This window comes from Coregonus clupeaformis, chromosome 8 (genome assembly GCF_020615455.1).
Source record: "Coregonus clupeaformis isolate EN_2021a chromosome 8, ASM2061545v1, whole genome shotgun sequence".
Classification (NCBI taxonomy): Eukaryota; Metazoa; Chordata; class Actinopteri; order Salmoniformes; family Salmonidae; genus Coregonus; species Coregonus clupeaformis.
The window spans coordinates 66,884,602-66,904,601 of record NC_059199.1 but is presented as its reverse complement, the minus strand read 5'-3'; the positions used below and the strand labels follow the sequence as shown (position 1 = coordinate 66,904,601).

The window sequence follows — 20,000 nt, the reverse complement described above, 5'->3', positions numbered from 1 at the left end:
GTATCCATCTGTGTGTGTGTGTGTGTGTGTGTATCCATCTGTGTATGTGTGTCCGCCCTAACCCTCACCTCCCCTTGTCCCTGACTTCCAGTAATATGTCAGTTCAGTGGCAGAACATTCATGGACACAAATATGCAGTTTGATTTGGGACAGATGCAGCTGGTTCCCTCCCTGAGGTTCCTAGTCAGAAACACTCAAATAGCACTCCGAGGAGGAGGAGGAAGAGGAGGAGGAGGAGGGGAGGAGGAGGAGGAGGAAAGCAGGAGGAGGAGGAGGAGGAAAGCAGGAGGAGGAGGAGGAGGAAAGCAGGAGGAGGAGGATGGAGGAGGAGGAGGAGAGCAGGAGGAGGAGGAGGAGGAGGAGTAGAGCTAAGCAAATAAGCGGAGGAAAGGAGGGAAAATGGTGGTGTGGTTTTAGAAAGGGAGAGAGAGAGAGATAATCTCTGTGAGGCTGTCTTTTTAAAAAAGATGAATGTGGTTGAGAGGACTGAAAAAGCTGATTGTGAGTGAGATCGTCCCCCAACAGCGGCAGGATGCAAACATTGTCACCATCTATAAGAACAAGGGTGACAAGTCAATCTGCGGCAATAGCCGGGGGGGGATCCCATCCTGGCCAAGGTGATGCTACACAGGCTGGTGGACAACATCACAGAGGAACACCTGCCAGAGTCACAATGCGGCTTCAGAAAGAACAGGAGTACGGTCGACATGATATTCACGGCACGGCAACTCCAGGAGAAGTGCAGTGAACAACATCAGGACCTTTTAATGGTCTTTGTCGACCTCTCCAAGGCCTTTGACACTGTGAGCAGGGAACTACTATGGGGCATTCTACTCAAATGTGGCTGTCCAGACATATTTGTCAACATCCTTAGCCAGTTCCATGATGGGATGATGGCTCGGGTGGCCATAGGAGAGCAGGAGTCAGTGCCTTTTGGAGTAAGCATCGGTGTGAGGCAGGGGTGTGTGCCGTCACCTGTACTCTTTCACATCTTCCTCCTATGTGTCACCCAGCTTTTCCACAAGGAGCTTGAGGTCAGCAGCGGGGTTGTGGTGGACTTCAGGCTGGATGGAAACCTATTCAACATCAGGAGGATCCAAGCAACACCAAGGTTTTGACGGAGTGGGTTCTTGAGCTGCAGTATGCTGATAACTGTGCTCTTGTGGCCCACAGTCCAGAAGACCTTCAGTCCGTCCTTGTAGCGGCTGTGAGGGTCTATAGCAGGAAGGAACTGTCTATTAACACCACCAAGACAGAGGTGGTCTGCCAATGGAGATCCAGCCCTCAACCCACCATGCCTGTCTTCACCATTGAACACAAAACACTGGCAATAGTCCCGTCCTTCAAATACCTGGGCAGCATCCTCTCGGAGGACTGAAGCATCGACCTCGAAATTCAAAATAGGATCAAGCAAGCGTCAGCTGCCTTAGGGAAACTCAAACGCAGGGTCTTCCAAAACAGCCTCTCCACCTCCACACTAAAGTCGCCGTCTATCAAGCCGTCTGCATCACCACACTTCTTTACGGCTGTTCTATCAAGCCGTCTGCATCACCACACTTCTTTACGGCTGTTCTATCAAGCCGTCTGCATCACCACACTTCTTTACAGCTGTTCTATCAAGCCGTCTGCATCACCACACTTCTTTACAGCTGTTCTATCAAGCCGCTCTGCATCACCACACTTATTTACAGCTGTTCTATCAAGCCGTCTGCATCACCACACTTCTTTACAGCTGTTCTATCAAGCCGTCTGCATCACCACACTTCTTTACAGCTGTTCTATCAAGCCGTCTGCATCACCACACTTCTTTACAGCTGTTCTATCAAGCCGTCTGCATCACCACACTTCTTTACAGCTGTTCTATCAAGCCGTCTGCATCACCACACTTCTTTACAGCTGTTCTATCAAGCCGTCTGCATCACCACACTTCTTTACAGCTGTTCTATCAAGCCGTCTGCATCACCACACTTCTTTACAGCTGTTCTATCAAGCCGTCTGCATCACCACACTTCTTTACAGCTGTTCTATCAAGCCGTCTGCATCACCACACTTCTTTACAGCTGTTCTATCAAGCCGTCTGCATCACCACACTTATTTACAGCTGTTCTATCAAGCCGTCTGCATCACCACACTTCTTTACAGCTGTTCTATCAAGCCGTCTGCATCACCACACTTCTTTACAGCTGTTCTATCAAGCCGTCTGCATCACCACACTTCTTTACAGCTGTGCTATCAAGCCGTCTGCATCACCACACTTCTTTACAGCTGTTCTATCAAGCCGTCTGCATCACCACACTTCTTTACAGCTGTTCTATCAAGCCGTCTGCATCACCACACTTCTTTACAGCTGTTCTATCAAGCCGTCTGCATCACCACACTTCTTTACAGCTGTTCTATCAAGCCGTCTGCATCACCACACTTCTTTACAGCTGTGCTATCAAGCCGTCTGCATCACCACACTTCTTTACAGCTGTTCTATCAAGCCGTCTGCATCACCACACTTCTTTACAGCTGTTCTATCAAGCCGTCTGCATCACCACACTTCTTTACAGCTGTTCTATCAAGCCGTCTGCATCACCACACTTCTTTACAGCTGTTCTATCAAGCCGTCTGCATCACCACACTTCTTTACAGCTGTTCTATCAAGCCGTCTGCATCACCACACTTCTTTACAGCTGTTCTATCAAGCCGTCTGCATCACCACACTTCTTTACAGCTGTTCTATCAAGCCGTCTGCATCACCACACTTCTTTACAGCTGTTTTATCAAGCCGTCTGCATCACCACACTTCTTTACAGCTGTTCTATCAAGCCGTCTGCATCACCACACTTCTTTACAGCTGTTCTATCAAGCCGTCTGCATCACCACACTTCTTTACAGCTGTTCTATCAAGCCGTCTGCATCACCACACTTCTTTACAGCTGTTCTATCAAGCCGTCTGCATCACCACACTTCTTTACAGCTGTTCTATCAAGCCGTCTGCATCACCACACTTCTTTACAGCTGTTCTATCAAGCCGTCTGCATCACCACACTTCTTTACAGCTGTTCTATCAAGCCGTCTGCATCACCACACTTCTTTACAGCTGTTCTATCAAGCCGTCTGCATCACCACACTTCTTTACAGCTGTTCTATCAAGCCGTCTGCATCACCACACTTCTTTACAGCTGTTCTATCAAAGCCGTCTGCATCACCACACTTCTTTACAGCTGTTCTATCAAGCCGTCTGCATCACCACACTTCTTTACAGCTGTTCTATCAAGCCGTCTGCATCACCACACTTCTTTACAGCTGTTCTATCAAGCCGTCTGCATCACCACACTTCTTTACAGCTGTTCTATCAAGCCGTCTGCATCACCACACTTCTTTACAGCTGTGAAGCCTGAGTCACTTACAGTCACCACAACAAGCAGCTCGAGCGATTCCACATAAGATGCCTGCAGTGCATCCTGGGAATCACCTGGTGCGACCGTGTGCCCCATACAGAAATACTTGCTAAGACCAACTGCACGAGTATGGAGGCCATGGTCACCTGACACCAACTGCGCTGGCTTGGGCACGTCATTAGGATGTCTCAGGAGCGCTTGCTGGGGAAGATCCTGTATAGCCAGCTACATGTTGGCCGGCGGTCTGCAGGGGGACAGATGAAGCGCTACAAGGACCAGCTGAAAACGTCACTGAAGAAGTGCAACATCAAACCCACTGACCTAGAGGACGCTGCTGCCAACCGTTCCACCTGGCGGCAGCTCTGCCAGAGCGGTGTACAGAGGAGAGGAGCACAAAGAAACAGCAAAAACAGCTCAGGAGACATACAACCATGCTGCCCCCACCAACACAGACTGAGACATACAGCCATGCTGCCCCCTCCAACACAGACTGAGACATACAACCATGCTGCCCCCAGCAACACAGACTGAGACATACAACCATGCTGCCCCCTCCAACACAGACTGAGACATACAACCATGCTGCCCCCTCCAACACAGACTGATACATACAGCCATGCTGCCCCCACCAACACAGACTGAGACATACAACCATGCTGCCCCCTCCAACACAGACTGAGACATACAACCATGCTGCCCCCACCAACACAGACTGAGACATACAACCATGCTGCCCCCTCCAACACAGACTGAGACATACCTGGACTACCATAACATAACGTAATGTGTGTGTGTGTGAGAGAGAGAGAGAGAGAGAGAGAGAGAGAGAGAGAGAGAGAGAGAGAGAGAGAGAGAGAGAGAGAGAGAGAGAGAGAGAGAGAGAGAGAGAGAAGAGAGAGAGAGAGAGAGAGAGAGAGAGAGAGAGAGAGAGAGAGAGAGAGAGAGAGGTACACAGTGTTGAAAGGGCCGGCCGGGAAGGAGAGAGGTCTTCCGTTAGGTGCTCCAGTGAACAGAGAGAGGAAAGCTTGATTTGCATTATATTACATACTGTACAACATTCACACTTCATTTCCCCTATAGTTACTAAGCCTGTATGAAGGTCTGACACTTCTGGCATCGCCAAGCCTCCAGGCTCTGACCCCTCACACACACACCCACACCCACACACACACACACACACACACCCACACATACACATACACACACACACATAACCAATAGACAGACAGACAGACAAACAGACAGAACCAACAGACAGACAGACATAATCAGAACAGACAGACAGACAGACAGACAGACAGACAGAACCAATAGACAGACACAACCAACAGACAGACATAACCAACATACAGACAGACAGAACCAACAGACAGACAGACAGACAGACAGACAGAACCAACAGACAGACAGACATAGCCAACAGACAGAACCAACAGACAGACAGACAGAACCAACAGAGACAGAACCAATAGACAGACAGAACCAACGGACAGACATAACCAACAAACAGACAGAACCAACAGACAGACAGACAGAACCAATAGACAGACAGAACCAACAGACAGACAGAACCAATAGACAGACAGAACCAGAACCAACAGACAGACAGAACCAACAAACATAATCAACAGACAGACAGACAGACAGACAGAACCAACAGACAGACAGACAGAACCAACAGACAGACAGACAGACAGAACCAACAGACAGACAGACATAGCCAACAGACAGAACCAACAGACAGACAGAACCAATAGACAGACAGAACCAATAGACAGACAGACAGAACCAACAGAGACAGAACCAATAGACAGACAGAACCAACGGACAGACATAACCAACAAACAGACATACAGACAGAACCAATAGACAGACAGAACCAACAGACAGACAGAACCAATAGACAGACAGAACCAGAACCAACAGACAGACAGAACCAACAGACATAATCAACAGACAGACAGAACCAACAGACATAATCAACAGACAGACAAAACCAGTAGACAGACAGAACCAACAGACAGACAGAACCAATAGACAGACAGAACCAATAGACAGACAGAACCAACAGACAGACTTAACAGCCACTGGTCTGACTCACCTATCATCAGCCATAGAGAATAGACTGTGTGTGTGTGAGTCAGTGTGGAGATATGTATTGGGGGTTTTGCTTCTCTAAGCCATCGCGACCACACTGGTGACCTTACTGACTTTGTGACACTCTGGCTTCCAGTCCTGTCCAGTGTTTTCAATTTCCCACCGCAACATATTTATCTGCGTGTCCATAGCACTGATAAGGTATAAGCAAATGTGATATGTTTATAGCTAGTAGACGTGGTGCTCAGGGGTTAAATGAATGCTATTGTCATACATTCCACCAGATTGATTCATTGCACAGATCCTCCCTGGTCTATCTTGAAAAATGCATCACAATTATACTAACTAGAATAGTTCAAGTTCATATGAAGGTATATATAAAATGTTTTCTCCAGGACATGTGTGTGTATGTTTCTTTCCATACAGGCCGCTACCTCTCCCTAATTCTTTGTGTATCTGTGTTCCCCAGGACTCCCTTCGCCAGAAGGAGGACCGCATAGAGGAGCTGGAGGAGGCTCTGAGAGAGAGTGTCCAGATCACAGCAGAGAGAGAGATGGTGCTGGCTCAGGAGGAAGCTGCCCGCACACACACTGAGAAACAGGTGAGTGGTGCAGTCACACACACACACACACACACTTTCACAGAACGCACTCACAGAAACAGAAACGCCACCATGAACAACACACTCTATGTAACAGACACACAAGGAACCATCTTTGGCGAGACAGAGAAACAAGGACCCAGCTTCACAATCATCTGCGTAGCAGTGGTGGAATGTCAAGTCTAACAACATTCTAGACATAATCCTGTACTCAAGCCCTCTCTGTTACACACAGAACCAAATCCCCCCCTCAGAGCCTTCCTCTGTGTCTCCACCCATCCTTCCAAGATGGAGAAATCACTTCCGTTTCTCCTGGCCAAAAGTCCACAGTGTTGCTAATGCACTAGGCTGGCATCTCTTGAGCCCACAGTTAATGGCATGAGTTAGACCCACGTCAATGCCCCTCGGCGAAGGCCTCCTGTCAAAACCCTCCATTATACACACACTCCTGAAGCAGCAACTCAGAGAAGGCCTCCCCTGTCTTATAGCAATGCATCTCCAGCCATGCCGACACCCTGAATACCCTGCCGACCCCCTGAATACCATGCCAACCCCCTGAATACCCTGCCGACCCCCTGAATACCATGTCAACCCCCTGAATACCCTGCCGACCCCCTGAATACCATGCAAACCCCCTGAATACCCTGCCGACCCCCTGAATACCATGCCAACCCCCTGAATACCCTGCCAACCCCCTGAATACCCTGCCGACCCCCTGAATACCATGCCGACCCCCTGAATACCATGCCAACCCCCTGAATACCATGCCAACCCCCTGAATACCATGCCAACCCCCTGAATACCATGCCAATGGGGCCCGTTTAAGTGGGACGGGCGTGTGTGTTTGTGTCCAGTCTTAATTTGGAAAGTAAATAACTCTATGAAGAACAGGTTCCCTTCACTTCAGTTTACATCAGCTGCTTGGCTGGTCTGAAACACACACACACACACACACACACACACACACACACACACACACACACACACACACACACACACACACACACACACACACACACACACACACACACACACACACACACACACTCACACACACTCACACACACACACACACACACACACACACACACTGCTCTGTGTGTGTTCGTGTATGGCGAGGAGTGGTGTGTCATTGCGATGCGTCGATAGGGATTAACAGCACACCACAGCTGTGTCTTTATACCAGCCTACTGGAGAGAGAGCGTCACACTGGAAGAACCCTGAATGACTGTCATCTGAGGTGGATGGACTGAAGGACGGTAAACAGGGACTCTCACTGCCCAGTATATGGAAGCTGGACAGACTGGGGATCAATGAGGTCACTCACTTTCTGTCCACTGTGGAGTATTGGCCATGGAAGTGTTTCCTCCTTCTCCTCCCTGTCACTCTTAATCACAATAAAACTCACAGCTGTAGAGTCTGTCTCCTAATGGTTTGTTTTACAATAACTTCATTAATAAAGAGCTTTTCATACATGAGACATTTCCCGTTAGTGAACCTGGGCTCTGGACCCAACCATACAATGCCGTCTCCTCCACATCCATTCCTCCCCACCCCAGTCAATGCCTGACTCCACCCCAGGAAGGGTGTAGGGTGGACAGGTCACGGTCTAGGTCCGGCTTGGTATCCCCTCCCCTGGTTCTCACTCGTTCATTTGGGCTATGACCCTATGGGCCCTGGTCAAAAGTAGTGCACTATATAGGGAATAGGGTGCTATTTGGGACGCAGCCCTGGTCTGGTCCGGTCCGGTCCAGGCTAGGCACCACCAGGCTTCAGACAGGGTGGATCTCCTTAAGTTGCCCCCTTGAGGTTAATTATATCTGGGCACTAGTAGGGGGCCAACTGGGCTGCTAAGCCTTCCGCTTCCAGGGATTTGCCGACTCATAGAGCCAGTGTGTGTGTGTTCGTGGGTGTATTTGTGTGTGAGCGGACTTCCAGAGACTTCCAGGCTTATAGAGCCAGGCTCCAGGATCTATGGCCAGGGGCCAGCATGCAGGGCCAGGTTGGGGGAGAGGAAGCTGGGGTACAGGCATGAGACTGGATGGGGACTGGTGCTGCTCAATGCTCAGCCTCTTTCTTTAACACACAAACACATGCAGGAAGGCAAGGACATAGCTAATTAGTTATGCCACCTGTTCTATAGCCAGGTCCAATGTTAACCCAGCCCCGGCCACAGGAACACCAGGGGAATAAACCCCACAGCCAGGACAGGAAAGAGAGACTAACAACTATTTAAGTATTAAACCCAGAAGGAGCCAGCCAAGCTAGCCGAGCCAAAATGACATTTTTGGACATTTACCTGGAAATACACTTTTAAATCACTTTTAAATAGTTCTAAAAGTGATGCCTATAGGACTATTGTCCATGCACACTCATAGTGAGCTTGACTCAGGGTTCATTAAGGTCACGCCCCCTGCCTGACCTCCACACACTCATCCTGCTCTGTTTGTTTTCTCTCTTCTCCTCCATCTCTCCATCCTCTCTCCATCTCTGGTGTTCTTCCTCCATCTCTCCATCCTCTCTCCATCTCTGGTGTTCTTCCTCCATCTCTCCATCCTCTCTCCATCTCTGGTGTTCTTCCTCCATCTCTCTATCCTCTCTCCATCTTTAGTGTTCTTCCTCCATCTCTCTATCCTCTCTCCATCTCTGGTGTTCTTCCTCCATCTCTCTATCCTCTCTCCATCTTTAGTGTTCTTCCTCCATCTCTCCATCCTCTCTCCATCTCTGGTGTTCTTCTTCCTTCTCTCCATCCTCTCTCCATCTCTGGTGTTCTTCCTCCATCTCTCCATCCTCTCTCCATCTCTGGTGTTCTTCCTCTATCTCTCCATCCTCTCTCCATCTCTGGTGTTCTTCCTCCATCTCTCTATCCTCTCTCCATCTCTGGTGTTCTTCCTCCATCTCTCCATCCTCTCTCCATCTCTGGTGTTCTTCCTCCTTCTCTCCATCCTCTCTCCATCTCTGGTATTCTCCCCCCTCACCTACATAAGTATTCAGACCCTTTGCTATGAGACTCGAAATTGAGCTCAGCTGCATCCTGTTTCCATTGATCATCCTTGATATGTTTCTACAACTAGATTGGAGTCCAGCTGTGGTAAATTCAATTGATTGGACATGATTTGGAAAGGCACACACACCCGTCTATATAAGGTCCCACAGTTGACAGTGCATGTCAGAGCAAAAACCAAGCCATGAGGTCGAAGGAATTGTCCTTAGAGCTCCGAGACAGGATTGTGTCGAGGCAAAGATCTGGCGAAGGGTACCAAAAAAATTCTGCAGCATTGAAGGTCCCCAAGAACACAGTGGCCTCCATCATTCTTAAATGGAAGAAGTTTGAGCCAAACTGAGCAACTGTGGGAGAAGGGCCTTGGTCAGGGAGGTGACCAAGAACCTGATGGTCACTCTGACAGAGCTCCAGAGTTCCTCTGTGGAGATGGGAGAACCTTCCAGAAGGACAACCATCTCTGCAGCATTCCACCAATCAGGCCTTTATGGTAGAGTGGCCAGACGGAAGCCACTCCTCAGTAAAAGGCACATGACAGCCCGCTTGGAGTTTGCCAAAAGGCACCTAAAGACTCTCAGACAATGAGAAACAAGATTCTCTGATCTGATGAAACCAAGATTGAACTCTTTGGCCTGAATGCCAAGCGTCACGTCTGGAGGAAACCTGGCACCATCCCTACGGGGAAGCATGGTGGTGGCAGCATCATGCTGTGGGATGTTTTTCAGTGGCAGGGACTGGGAGACTAGTCATGATCGAGGCAAAGATGAACGGAGCAAAGTACAAAGAGATCGTTGATGAAAACTTGCTCCAGAGCGCTCAGGACCTCAGACTGGGGCGCAGGTTCACCTTCCAACAGGACAACGACCCTAAGCACACAGCCAAGACAACGCAGGAGTGGCTTTGGGACAAGTCTCTGAATGTCCTTGAGTGGTCCAGCCAGAGCCCGGACTTGAACCCGATCTAACATCTCTGGAGAGACCTGAAAATAGCTGTGCAGCAACGCTCCCCATCTAACCTGACAGAGCTTGAGAGGATCTGCAGAGAACAATGGGAGAAACTCCCGAAATACAGGTGTGCCAAGCTTGTAGCGTCATACCCAAGAAGACTCTAGGCTGTAATCACTGCCAAAGGTGCTTCAACAAAGTACTGAGTAAAGGGTCTGAATACTTATGTAAATGTAATATTTCAGTTTTATATTTCAAAAACCTGTTTTTGCTTTGTCATTATGGGGTATTGTGTGTAGATTGATGCCGGAAAAAAACGATTTAATCAATTTTAGAATAAGGTTGTAACCTAACAAAATGTGGAAAAAGTCAAGGGGTCTGAAAACTCTCTGAAGGCACTGTAACTGAAAAAACAGTAGCCATTCTCCACTAGCAGTTGAAACACCATCTGGCCTACGACAGAGCTCTTCTGAGTGTTACTGTAAAGACTAAGAGGAGGAGGAGCGAGGAGGAGAGAGAGATAGATGGAGACTAAGGCACTTTCAAGTATTGGAGATCCTCTTCCTGGAGATCTACCGTCCTGTGGGTTTTCAGCCCAACCCTCTTCCTGGAGATCTACCGTCCTGTGGGTTTTCAGCCCAACCCTCTTCCTGGAGATCTACCGTCCTGTGGGTTTTCAGCCCAACCCTCTTCCTGGAGATCTACCGTCCTGTGGGTTTTCAGCACAACCCTCTTCCTGGAGATCTACCGTCCTGTGGGTTTTCAGCCCAACCCTCTTCCTGGAGATCTACCGTCCTGTGGGTTTTCAGCCCAACCCTCTTCCTGGAGATCTACCGTCCTGTGGGTTTTCAGCACAACCCTCTTCCTGGAGATCTACCGTCCTGTGGGTTTTCAGCCCAACCCTCTTCCTGGAGATCTACCGTCCTGTGGGTTTTCAGCCCAACCCTCTTCCTGGAGATCTACCGTCCTGTGGGTTTTCAGCCCAACCCACTTCCTGGAGATCTACCGTCCTGTGGGTTTTCAGCCCAACCCTCTTCCTGGGTTAGCTGCTCAACAAGACCTGAATCAGATATGCTAAATTAGGGTTGGACTGAAAACCTACAGGACAGTAGATCTCCAGGAAGAGGGTTGGCAGCCCTGCGCTAGAGTCATACACTATTTTTACAGCACAGCAGTGCAGCACAGCACGCCTCCACTGAGCTGACGAGACCCCTTTCCCCACTATACTAGGAGGACAGACAATCACTCCTTATTTTAGTACTTGCCCTCATGATGTGTGGAGCTGCCAAACCCACTCACCCTGCCCATGTAATGAGCCTATGTAATTAAGGGAACGTAGACTGCACAGATGTAAGCGAACGCGCACCCACGCGGATGAACACACACACACACACACACACAGACGCACACACACACGGACGCACACACACACGGACGCACACACACACATCGACCAGGGGTATTTCCATCACACAGTCTCCTCTGTGCTGTGCGATCGGTGACACTGATCACTCAGTGGGTTGTGGATTTACGGCCTGGCTGTGTGAAGAGGACTGGGTCGCTCAAGCGGGTCCAGTGAAAACGTTTGCCCAAGACCACATGAAAATATATACGTCCCCTCCCCTCCCTCCAGACATGACTCAGCAGTCCTATGACACACTTCATAACGCGCACTGGAGAAACAAGACCTAAGAAAGCCCAGGCCCGTTCTCTCTCCGCCTCTTCCCCTCTTTCTCCCTCGTTCTCTCTCTCCCTAATGTTGACCAGGATGAGGTGTTGTCTCGCCCTCTCTCTTCTTCCCTCTCCGCCCCCATTTCTTCCCCTCTTTCTCCAGCCCTGCCCTGCTCTGTGCTGCCCTGTCCCGTACTGTCCCCATCTCTCCTCACCCTTGGGTCTCAGAAAAGTCCATGGTTACCAACTTTCCCCAAGTCTCTCCTTAACTGCCTTCATCCAACTCTCTCTTTCTCTCTGCCGCTTCCAATTTAGATTTCTTGCCTGATTTCGCTCAAAAAGCTTCTGAGCTGCTCTGTTCTGTTTCTCTGTTCTGTTCTCTCCTGTCCTGTCTGCTTTGCTTCTGCATTTTTCTATAATCTCTCTCTCTCTGTCTTCTCTCTGTCTTCTCTCCTCTCTGTCTACTCTGCTACTCACTGCTTGTGCTGTGTAGAACTACTTTCATGATCCAATGCATGACTCCAACCACACCGGCTTTAAGTGGTGCAAGGTATGAAACTCTTTCTCTTCTTTTGAGTCTTCTTTTGAATATTACATTTCTTTTGACTGCTTTTACTGCTCATTACTTTTTCCCTTTACTACTTGTTGAACTGCTTGTTGAACTGCTTGTTGAACTGCTTGTTGAACTGCTTGTTGAACTGCTTGTTGAACTGCTTGTTGAACTGCTTTCTTGGTTAAAATGTTCCAAATGTCACAGTCTGCTTTGTGCCTTCATTCCAATTGAATGTCTTCTGTGTGTCTTCATCTTTTGGGGGATTTCAATTAATTATTGTGTGACTTATGGTTTAGGTCTAAACACATAACAGCTCCTGCTTATGTTTGCCAAACGTGTCCCGTCTGCTCATGTTTCATATTTTCCCTCAGAGGATGCATCTGCATCTTAGTTTGGGGGAAAATCACAAACAGTGTTTCCCCGGAGTCCTCTCAAAGACTCTTCCATTTACAAAGCACCGTCCATCCATCTGTGATTAGGGAGGCTGTTCGCTCTCTCCTCCCCAGAAGGATGATCCATTCTTAGGGAAGGTTACCCTGACTCTTCCCCTAAAATGATGCTCTGTTCTTGAGGAGACTTTACTCACTGTCCCCCTGAAAGGATGACTTATGAAGAGTCCTCAACACTGAAGAGACCACTGTAAAGTTAACCTAGTCTCTTTTTAACTTAGGCCTCTCTCTCTCTCTCTCTCTCTCTCTCTCTCTCTCTCTCTCTCTCTCTCTCTCTCCTATCTCCCTCACCCTCCCCCCTCTCTCTCGCTCTCCCCCCATCTCTCTCCACTTCCCTCAATCTCCTGAAGTGTGGTTTAGCTCTTTAAATATGCTAGCTGGTGCAGCGTTCTAAAAGAGAGACTTCTGAGCTCCGGAGCTTTGACTCCAGAATAAACACATGCAAACGTGGAGATGAATAGTCATGCTTGAATCATAGGGTGTTAGTGTGTGTGCGAGTGTGTGTGTGTGTGTGTGTTATGGAATGTGTGAAAATTTGGACAGCCCATACAGATGTATGATCTTAATTTGAACCAGATTGCTACAGCATGAAAATAATCCTGCAGCGACAGGAAATGTATCTTACATTTTTGTAGGGGTTGATACATTATTCGTAAGGGAAAATCAAGTCTGAAATTTCGAAGTGAAAATTACAAACTTCAGAAAAAAGTTGTCCTACAACAGGATGATTTAATTAAGATCCTACATATGTATGAATCATATTACAACAGGAGGCCATTAGTAATATATATCAATCACATTACAACAGGAGGCCATTAGTAATATGTATGAATCACATTACAACAGGAGGCCATTAGTAATATGTATGAATCACATTACAACAGGAGGCCATTAGTAATATGTATTAATCACATTACAACAGGAGGCCATTAGTAATATGTATGAATCACATTACAACAGGAGGCCATTAGTAATATGTATGAATCACATTACAACAGGAGGCCATTAGTAATATGTATGAATCACATTACAACAGGAGGCCATTAGTAATATGTATTAATCACATTATAACAGGAGGCCATTAGTAATATGCTCAACTGAGTGTTCATGCTTTGTAAATAATATAGACTTCTTGTTGACAGTTAAGGTATAAGACACCATACAGCTAGTTCTCATGTTTTCACTTGGCACAGACATACCGGGCTCTGTTAAAGCTTAGCCTGTCAGATTCATATCAACTAGTGTGGGTAGAGAAAACTGTCTCGGTAGTAGTTGGCCTCGGGCACAAACCTAAGATCAGTTTACTCACATCAAATCCTAAACTTCAGTATTAGGGTGAAATGCAAAACTGACCTTAGTTCAGGAAGAACTCTGTATAATAAGCAGGGGATGCTGCAGTTCCTATGAAATGCTGCAGGGGGCAGTGTGAGGGTAGAGGTGTTTGTGTGTTTGGCTGTAGAGAGAGAGAGAGAGTGTAATTCAGACTTAGTCAATACCTGTCTGTATTTTATGATTAACCTAGAAAGAGCAAATGAAAAACAAACCTTTCTGTTCTAGAAGAGATTATAGTGCCAAAGAGTTCTGCACCCAAAAGATAGCAACAACCAAAGGAAACCAAAGGCCTTACTTGTTGGGGTTGGCTTTGAGATCCACCTTAGAGGACGAGGTTGCTGCTTTGGCACTGCTTGTCAACTTTGGAGAAAAATAATATTAGGGGGAGAGAGGGAATGAGTGAGAGAGAGGGATGAGAGAGAGGAGGAGAGAGGAGGAGGAGAGAGAGATTGACAGAGATATATGGAGAGAGAGAGAGAGAGAGAGAGAGAGAGAGACAGAGACAATATGACAATATGACTTACCCGATGATGATTTATTAGTATATATTTTATTTTACCTTTATTTTACCAGGCAGGTCAGTTAAGAATAAATTCTTATTTACAATGACGACTTGGCAAATATTTGATATGTCTTGTCCCTCTCTTTTCTGGGATCTGTAATTATTCTGTAATCTCCTCCTTAATAAAGACAGTTTGAGATTACATTATTTAGCAATCTGTTAGGCATGTGGGGTCCATTGATTCATGTCATCTCATTCTGTTAGTTCTAAAGCTCTGTTCATTCTCAAACTGATTAGAGACATCACATCAACTCCCCTTTTTATCTCACATTTTTTCAAACTTTTATTTTTCTATTTTGAACACAGTCGACGCATAGTTCCTCATCAGCATTTTCAGCCATTTGGAACACCATGTTCATGTCTTTATAAACCAAGGCTTGCTTTTATTTCCTATTTCTCTGTATAAAAAAAAAAATTTTTTTTTTTTTTTTTTTTTTTGCTGATGCTGCTTTTTTTGTAAAATATTGTGCTCATCATATTCTCTCTCTTCTTTCTTCTTTGTCTCTTGTTTCACTCTCTGTTTCTTCTCTCATAGCGAGGAAAGGAGGGAAGTATCTGTTTCTTCTCTCATAGCGAGGAAATGAGGGAAGTATCTGTTTCTTCTCTCATAGCGAGGAAAGGAGGGAAGTATCTGTTTCTTCTCTCATAGCGAGGAAAGGAGGGAAGTATCTGTTTCTTCTCTCATAGCGAGGAAAGGAGGGAAGTATCTGTTTCTTCTCTCATAGCGAGGAAAGGAGGGAAGTATCTGTTTCTTCTCTCATAGCGAGGAAAGGAGGGAAGTATCTGTTTCTTCTCTCATAGTGAGGAAAGGAGGGAAGTATCTGTTTCTTCTCTCATAGCGAGGAAAGGAGGGAAGTATCTGTTTCTTCTCTCATAGCGAGGAAAGGAGGGAAGTATCTGTTTCTTCTCTCATAGCGAGGAAAGGAGGGAAGTATCTGTTTCTTCTCTCATAGCGAGGAAAGGAGGGAAGTATCTGTTTCTGCTCTCATAGCGAGGAAAGGAGGGAAGTATCTGTTTCTTCTCTCATAGTGAGGAAAGGAGGGAAGTATCTGTTTCTTCTCTCATAGTGAGGAAAGGAGGGAAGTATCTGTTTCTTCTCTCATAGTGAGGAAAGGAGGGAAGTATCTGTTTCTTCTCTCATAGTGAGGAAAGGAGGGAAGTATCTGTTTCTTCTCTCATAGTGAGGAAAGGAGGGAAGTATCTGTTTCTTCTCTCATAGTGAGGAAAGGAGGGAAGTATCTGTTTCTTCTCTCATAGTGAGGAAAGGAGGGAAGTATCTGTTTCTTCTCTCATAGTGAGGAAAGGAGGGAAGTATCTGTTTCTTCTCTCATAGTGAGGAAAGGAGGGAAGTATCTGTTTCTTCTCTCATAGTGAGGAAAGGAGGGAAGTATCTGTTTCTGCTCTCATAGCGAGGGAAAGGAGGGAAGTATCTGTTTCTTCTCTCATAGCGAGGAAAGGAGGGAAGTATCTGTTTCTTCTCTCATAGCGAGGAAAGGAGGGAAGTATCTGTTTCTTCTCTCATAGCGAGGAAAGGAGGGAAGTATCTGTTTCTTCTCTCATAGCGAGGAAAGGAGGGAAGTATCTGTTTCTTCTCTCATAGCGAGGAAAGGAGGGAAGTATCTGTTTCTTCTCTCATAGCGAGGAAAGGAGGGAAGTATCTGTTTCTTCTCTCATAGCGAGGAAAGGAGGGAAGTATCTGTTTCTTCTCTCATAGCGAGGAAAGGAGGGAAGTATCTGTTTCTTCTCTCATAGCGAGGAAAGGAGGGAAGTATCTGTTTCTTCTCTCATAGCGAGGAAAGGAGGGAAGTATCTGTTTCTTCTCTCATAGTGAGGAAAGGAGGGAAGTATCTGTTTCTTCTCTCATAGCGAGGAAAGGAGGGAAGTATCTGTTTCTTCTCTCATAGCGAGGGAAAGGAGGGAAGTATCTGTTTCTTCTCTCATAGCGAGGAAAGGAGGGAAGTATCTGTTTCTTCTCTCATAGCGAGGAAAGGAGGGAAGTATCTGTTTCTGCTCTCATAGCGAGGAAAGGAGGGAAGTATCTGTTTCTTCTCTCATAGCGAGGAAAGGAGGGAAGTATCTGTTTCTTCTCTCATAGTGAGGAAAGGAGGGAAGTATCTGTTTCTTCTCTCATAGTGAGGAAAGGAGGGAAGTATCTGTTTCTTCTCTCATAGTGAGGAAAGGAGGGAAGTATCTGTTTCTTCTCTCATAGTGAGGAAAGGAGGGAAGTATCTGTTTCTTCTCTCATAGTGAGGAAAGGAGGGAAGTATCTGTTTCTTCTCTCATAGTGAGGAAAGGAGGGAAGTATCTGTTTCTTCTCTCATAGTGAGGAAAGGAGGGAAGTATCTGTTTCTTCTCTCATAGTGAGGAAAGGAGGGAAGTATCTGTTTCTGCTCTCATAGCGAGGAAAGGAGGGAAGTATCTGTTTCTTCTCTCATAGCGAGGAAAGGAGGGAAGTATCTGTTTCTTCTCTCATAGTGAGGAAAGGAGGGAAGTATCTGTTTCTTCTCTCATAGTGAGGAAAGGAGGGAAGTATCTGTTTCTGCTCTCATAGCGAGGAAAGGAGGGAAGTATCTGTTTCTTCTCTCAAAGCGAAGAAAGGAGGGAAGTATCTCTAGTACCACACATGCTTCTGGACTGCTATTGTCGCTTTCTCTATGTGCTCCTGTGCGATTGGGGAGACCCTATGCACCTGTACCCTCTCACAGGGAAAGAGACATGACTGCCAGGCCAACTCACCCTAGGCCTTTATACGTGGCTGACTTTAGTTTTGGAGTTCAAGCTATCTTTTTACTGAGTTTGTACTTTTAGTTTTGGAGTTCAAGCTATCTTTTTACTGAGTTTGTACTTTTAGACAGTAAACTGACTCATGTTCATACAGTGGGGAGAACAAGTATTTGATACACTGCCGATTTTGCAGGTTTTCCTACTTACAAAGCACGTAGAGGTCTGTAATTTTTATCATAGGTACACTTCAACTGTGAGAGACGGAATCTAAAACAAAAATCCAGAAAATCACATTGTATGATTTTTAAGTAATTAATTTGCATTTTATTGCATGACATAAGTATTTGATACATCAGAAAAGCAGAACTTAATATTTGGTACAGAAACCTTTGTTTGCAATTACAGAGATCATACGTTTTCATGTAGGTCTTGACCAGGTTTGCATACACTGCAGCAGGGATTTTGGCCCACTCCTCCATACAAACCTTCTCCAGATCCTTCAGGTTTTGGGGCTGTCGCTGGGCAATACGGACTTTCAGCTCCCTCCAAAGATTTTCTATTGGGTTCAGGTCTGGAGACTGGCTAGGCCACTCCAGGACCTTGAGATGCTTCTTACGGAGCCACTCCTTTGTTGCCCTGGCTGTGTGTTTTGGGTCGTTGTCATGCTGGAAGACCCAGCCACGACCCATCTTCAATGCTCTTACTGAGGGAAGGAAGTTGTTGGCCAAGATCTCGCGATACATGGCCCCATCCATCCTCCCCTCAATACGGTGCAGCCGTCCTGTCCCCTTTGCAGAAAAGCATCCCCAAAGAATGATGTTTTCACCTCCATGCTTCACGGTTGGGATGGTGTTCTTGGGGTTGTACTCATCCTTCTTCTTCCTCCAAACACGGCGAGTGGAGTTTAGACCAAAAAGCTCTATTTTTGTCTCATCAGACCACATGACCTTCTCCCATTCCTCCTCTGGATCATCCAGATGGTCATTGGAAAACTTCAGACGGGCCTGGACATGCGCTGGCTTGAGTAGGGGGACCTTGCGTGCGCTGCAGGATTTTAATCCATGACGGCGTAGTGTGTTACTAATGGTTTTCTTTGAGACTGTGGTCCCAGCTCTCTTCAGGTCATTGACCAGGTGCTGCCGTGTAGTTCTGGGCTGATCCCTCACCTTCCTCATGATCATTGATGCCCCACAAGGTGAGATCTTGCATGGAGCCCCAGACCGAGGGTGATTGACCGTCATCTTGAACTTCTTCCATTTTCTAATAATTGCGCCAACAGTTGTTGCCTTCTCACCAAGCTGCTTGCCTATTGTTCTGTAGCCCATCCCAGCCTTGTGCAGGTCTACAATTTTATCCCTGATGTCCTTACACAGCCCTCTGGTCTTGGCCATTGTGGAGAGGTTGGAGTCTGTTTGATTGAGTGTGTGGACAGGTGTCTTTTATACAGGTAACGAGTTCAAACAGGTGCAGTTAATACAGGTAATGAGTGGAGAACAGGAGGGCTTCTTAAAGAAAAACTAACAGGTCTGTGAGAGCCGGAATTCTTACTGGTTGGTAGGTGATCAAATACTTATGTCATGCAATAAAATGCAAATTAATTACTTAAAAATCAAACAATGTGATTTTCTGGATTTTTGTTTTTACAGACCTCTACAAGCTTTGTAAGTAGGAAAACCTGCAAAATCGGCAGTGTATCAAATACTTGTTCTCCCCACTGTACATATCCAGGTGAGACATATATAAACATAGACAGGGCACTACTACAGCTAACCCTCTCCACCTCTCCCATATCCCCTCTCCTCTCCCATATCCCCCTCTCCTCTCCCATATCCTCCTCTCCTCTCCCATATCCCCCTCTCCTCTCCCATATCCTCCTCTCCTCTCCCATATCCTCCTCTCCTCTCCCCTAGCCTCCTCTCCTCTCCCATATCCTCCTCTCCTCTCCTCTCCCCTAGCCTCCTCTCCTCTCCCATATCATCCTCTCCTCTCCCCTAGCCTCCTCTCCTCTCCCATATCATCCTCTCCTAACCTATCTTCCTCTCCTATCCTCCTCTCCTATCCCCCTCTCCTATCCTCCTCTCCTATCCTCCTCTCCTATCCCCCTCTCCTATCCTCCTCTCCTTTCCACCTCTCTTCTATCCTCCTCTCCTATCCTCCTCTCCTATCCTCCTCTCCTATCCCGTCTCCTATCCTCCTCTCCTATCCCCCTCTCCTTTCCACCTCTCTTCTATCCTCCTCTCTTATCCCCCTCTCATATCCTCCTCTCCTATCCCCCTCTCATACCCTCCTCTCCTATCCTCCTCTCCTATCCCCCTCTCCTATCCTCCTCTCCTATCCTCCTCTCGTCTATCCCCCTCTCCTATCCTCCTCTCCTATCCTCCTCTCCTATCCACCTCTCTCCTCTCCTCTCTTATCCTCTTCTCCTCTCCCCTATCCTCCTCCCCTCTCCTCCTCTCCTCTCCTCATGGTGGGTGGTGTGAGGTAGTAACATTTGTAGTTGTGATATAAGCAAAGCACCAGGCGGTTCACAAACACACACACAGAGCGCCGGGCGGTTCACAAACACAAGAGTGCCGGGCGGTTCACAAACACAATCACAGAGCGCCAGGCGGTTCACAAACACACACACAGAGCACCGGGTGGTTCACAAACACAAACACAAGAGTGCCGGGCGGTTCAC

At 47.1% G+C, this 20,000-nt stretch overlaps 1 protein-coding gene across 9 annotated transcripts in view; it reads left to right on the top strand.

Annotated features, from left to right (window-relative positions):
- Positions 1-20,000, top strand: part of LOC121570285 (ELKS/Rab6-interacting/CAST family member 1-like) — a 377,938-nt gene that overhangs the window by 105,123 nt on the left and 252,815 nt on the right. For all 9 annotated transcript variants that reach the window (XM_045222185.1, XM_045222184.1, XM_045222183.1 and 6 more), the window contains one exon: positions 5,953-6,084. In XM_045222185.1, coding sequence (XP_045078120.1) covers positions 5,953-6,084 — 132 coding nt within the window. The remainder of the gene's footprint in view (positions 1-5,952; positions 6,085-20,000) is intronic.